This window comes from Triticum aestivum, unplaced genomic scaffold (assembly GCF_018294505.1).
Source record: "Triticum aestivum cultivar Chinese Spring unplaced genomic scaffold, IWGSC CS RefSeq v2.1 scaffold75900, whole genome shotgun sequence".
Taxonomy (NCBI): domain Eukaryota; kingdom Viridiplantae; phylum Streptophyta; class Magnoliopsida; order Poales; family Poaceae; genus Triticum; species Triticum aestivum.
Genome location: NW_025254042.1, coordinates 1 through 1,232, shown reverse-complemented (window position 1 = coordinate 1,232; position 1,232 = coordinate 1). Strand labels below are relative to the sequence as shown.

The 1,232-nt window shown below is 47.8% G+C and overlaps 1 protein-coding gene across 1 annotated transcript; it reads left to right on the top strand.

The window, feature by feature from the left end:
• Positions 1-471: 471 nt before the first annotated feature.
• LOC123177501 (aspartic proteinase Asp1-like) lies at positions 472-1,111 on the top strand (the record flags this gene model as incomplete). Its single annotated transcript, XM_044591210.1, has 2 exons — positions 472-679; positions 994-1,111. Coding segments are annotated over exons 1-2 (273 nt in total), but the record flags the coding sequence as incomplete, so codon positions are not given.
• Between the last annotated feature and the right edge of the window lie 121 nt (positions 1,112-1,232).

Below are 1,232 nucleotides of genomic sequence, written 5' to 3'. Positions count from 1 at the left end.
TCTCTTGACGTCAAAAGAAGATGGAGTAGCTTGGATGTAGATCCAACGTCCACAAGATTCACAAAAGAACACATGACCATGTAATGATTCGGTTTTATAGTGATCTCTTACAATATACTAGTCATCATGGTACTCCGAATCTAGTTTTATCAACAGCGGATGATACGCGGAGGCAAAATGGTCTCAAACAGTGCGAGAATCTTTCAGCACGTTCAAGAAGCAAGTGGGAGTAAATTCCGAAGAGATGATGACAACATTCGTACTACCGGGAGTATATAATACAATCCGTCTCATTATGCGACGGAAGGAGCATATACAAGCGTCTAGTATCGGTTGCTTAACGCGCCGTTGCATCGAGTAAATTCAGGGCATCTCACGATGTGTATGCAGGAGATGCAGCTGGTGGCGTTTGTCCCGACGTGCAGGGGACGCGCGGAGGAGAAACTCACTGAAGTATTAACAACCCCCACAGGTTGACGCTGTTCCTGCCTCCAGCAATCCGCCATCACCTTGCCCCTCGCGCCATGGCGCCCGCCTGCCTCCTATTGCCACTCCTCCTGCTCCCCTTCGCCCCAGGTCCAGCACAGGCCGCGACGCCGGCAAGGTCTCCGTCGGCGTCAGCATCATCCTCCTCCACGTCCGTCGTGTTCCAGCTCCAGGGCGACGTATATCCCACCGGGTACGAACCTTTCTCCCCGCTGGTTTCCTAACGATTTCCTCAGGCGCGGTCCCTCTGCGTGGATGGAATGAATTTATGAACTTCTCTATTGATTTAAGTTACCTGCATTTTTTCAAGAATCCGATGAACGTAGTTGACCTGCATGACAAATCTAGCTCTGTGTATTTTTTGCCGCAAAAATTGTCATGCGTGTCAACTAAACTTGTCATCACCGTGTCACTAAATTACCATCGAAATGTTCGATTTGCCATGGTCAAATCCTGAACGTTCTAGATTTATCATTCCAGCTTTTTCAAATCGATAAATCTGTGCAGGCATTACTATGCCACCATGAACATTGGGGATCCGGCGAGGCCCTACTTCTTGGACATTGACACCGGCAGTGACCTCACTTGGCTGCAGTGCGACGCTCCCTGCCAAAGCTGCAACAAGGTAGAGTACTAGAGTACGCGTCAGTGTGAAATCTAATCCAATACTAGTTTGACCATAACTGCATTCAAAATTCCAGTTACTGGTCACTATTCTAATGCAGTATAGAAAAATTTCGATTTAA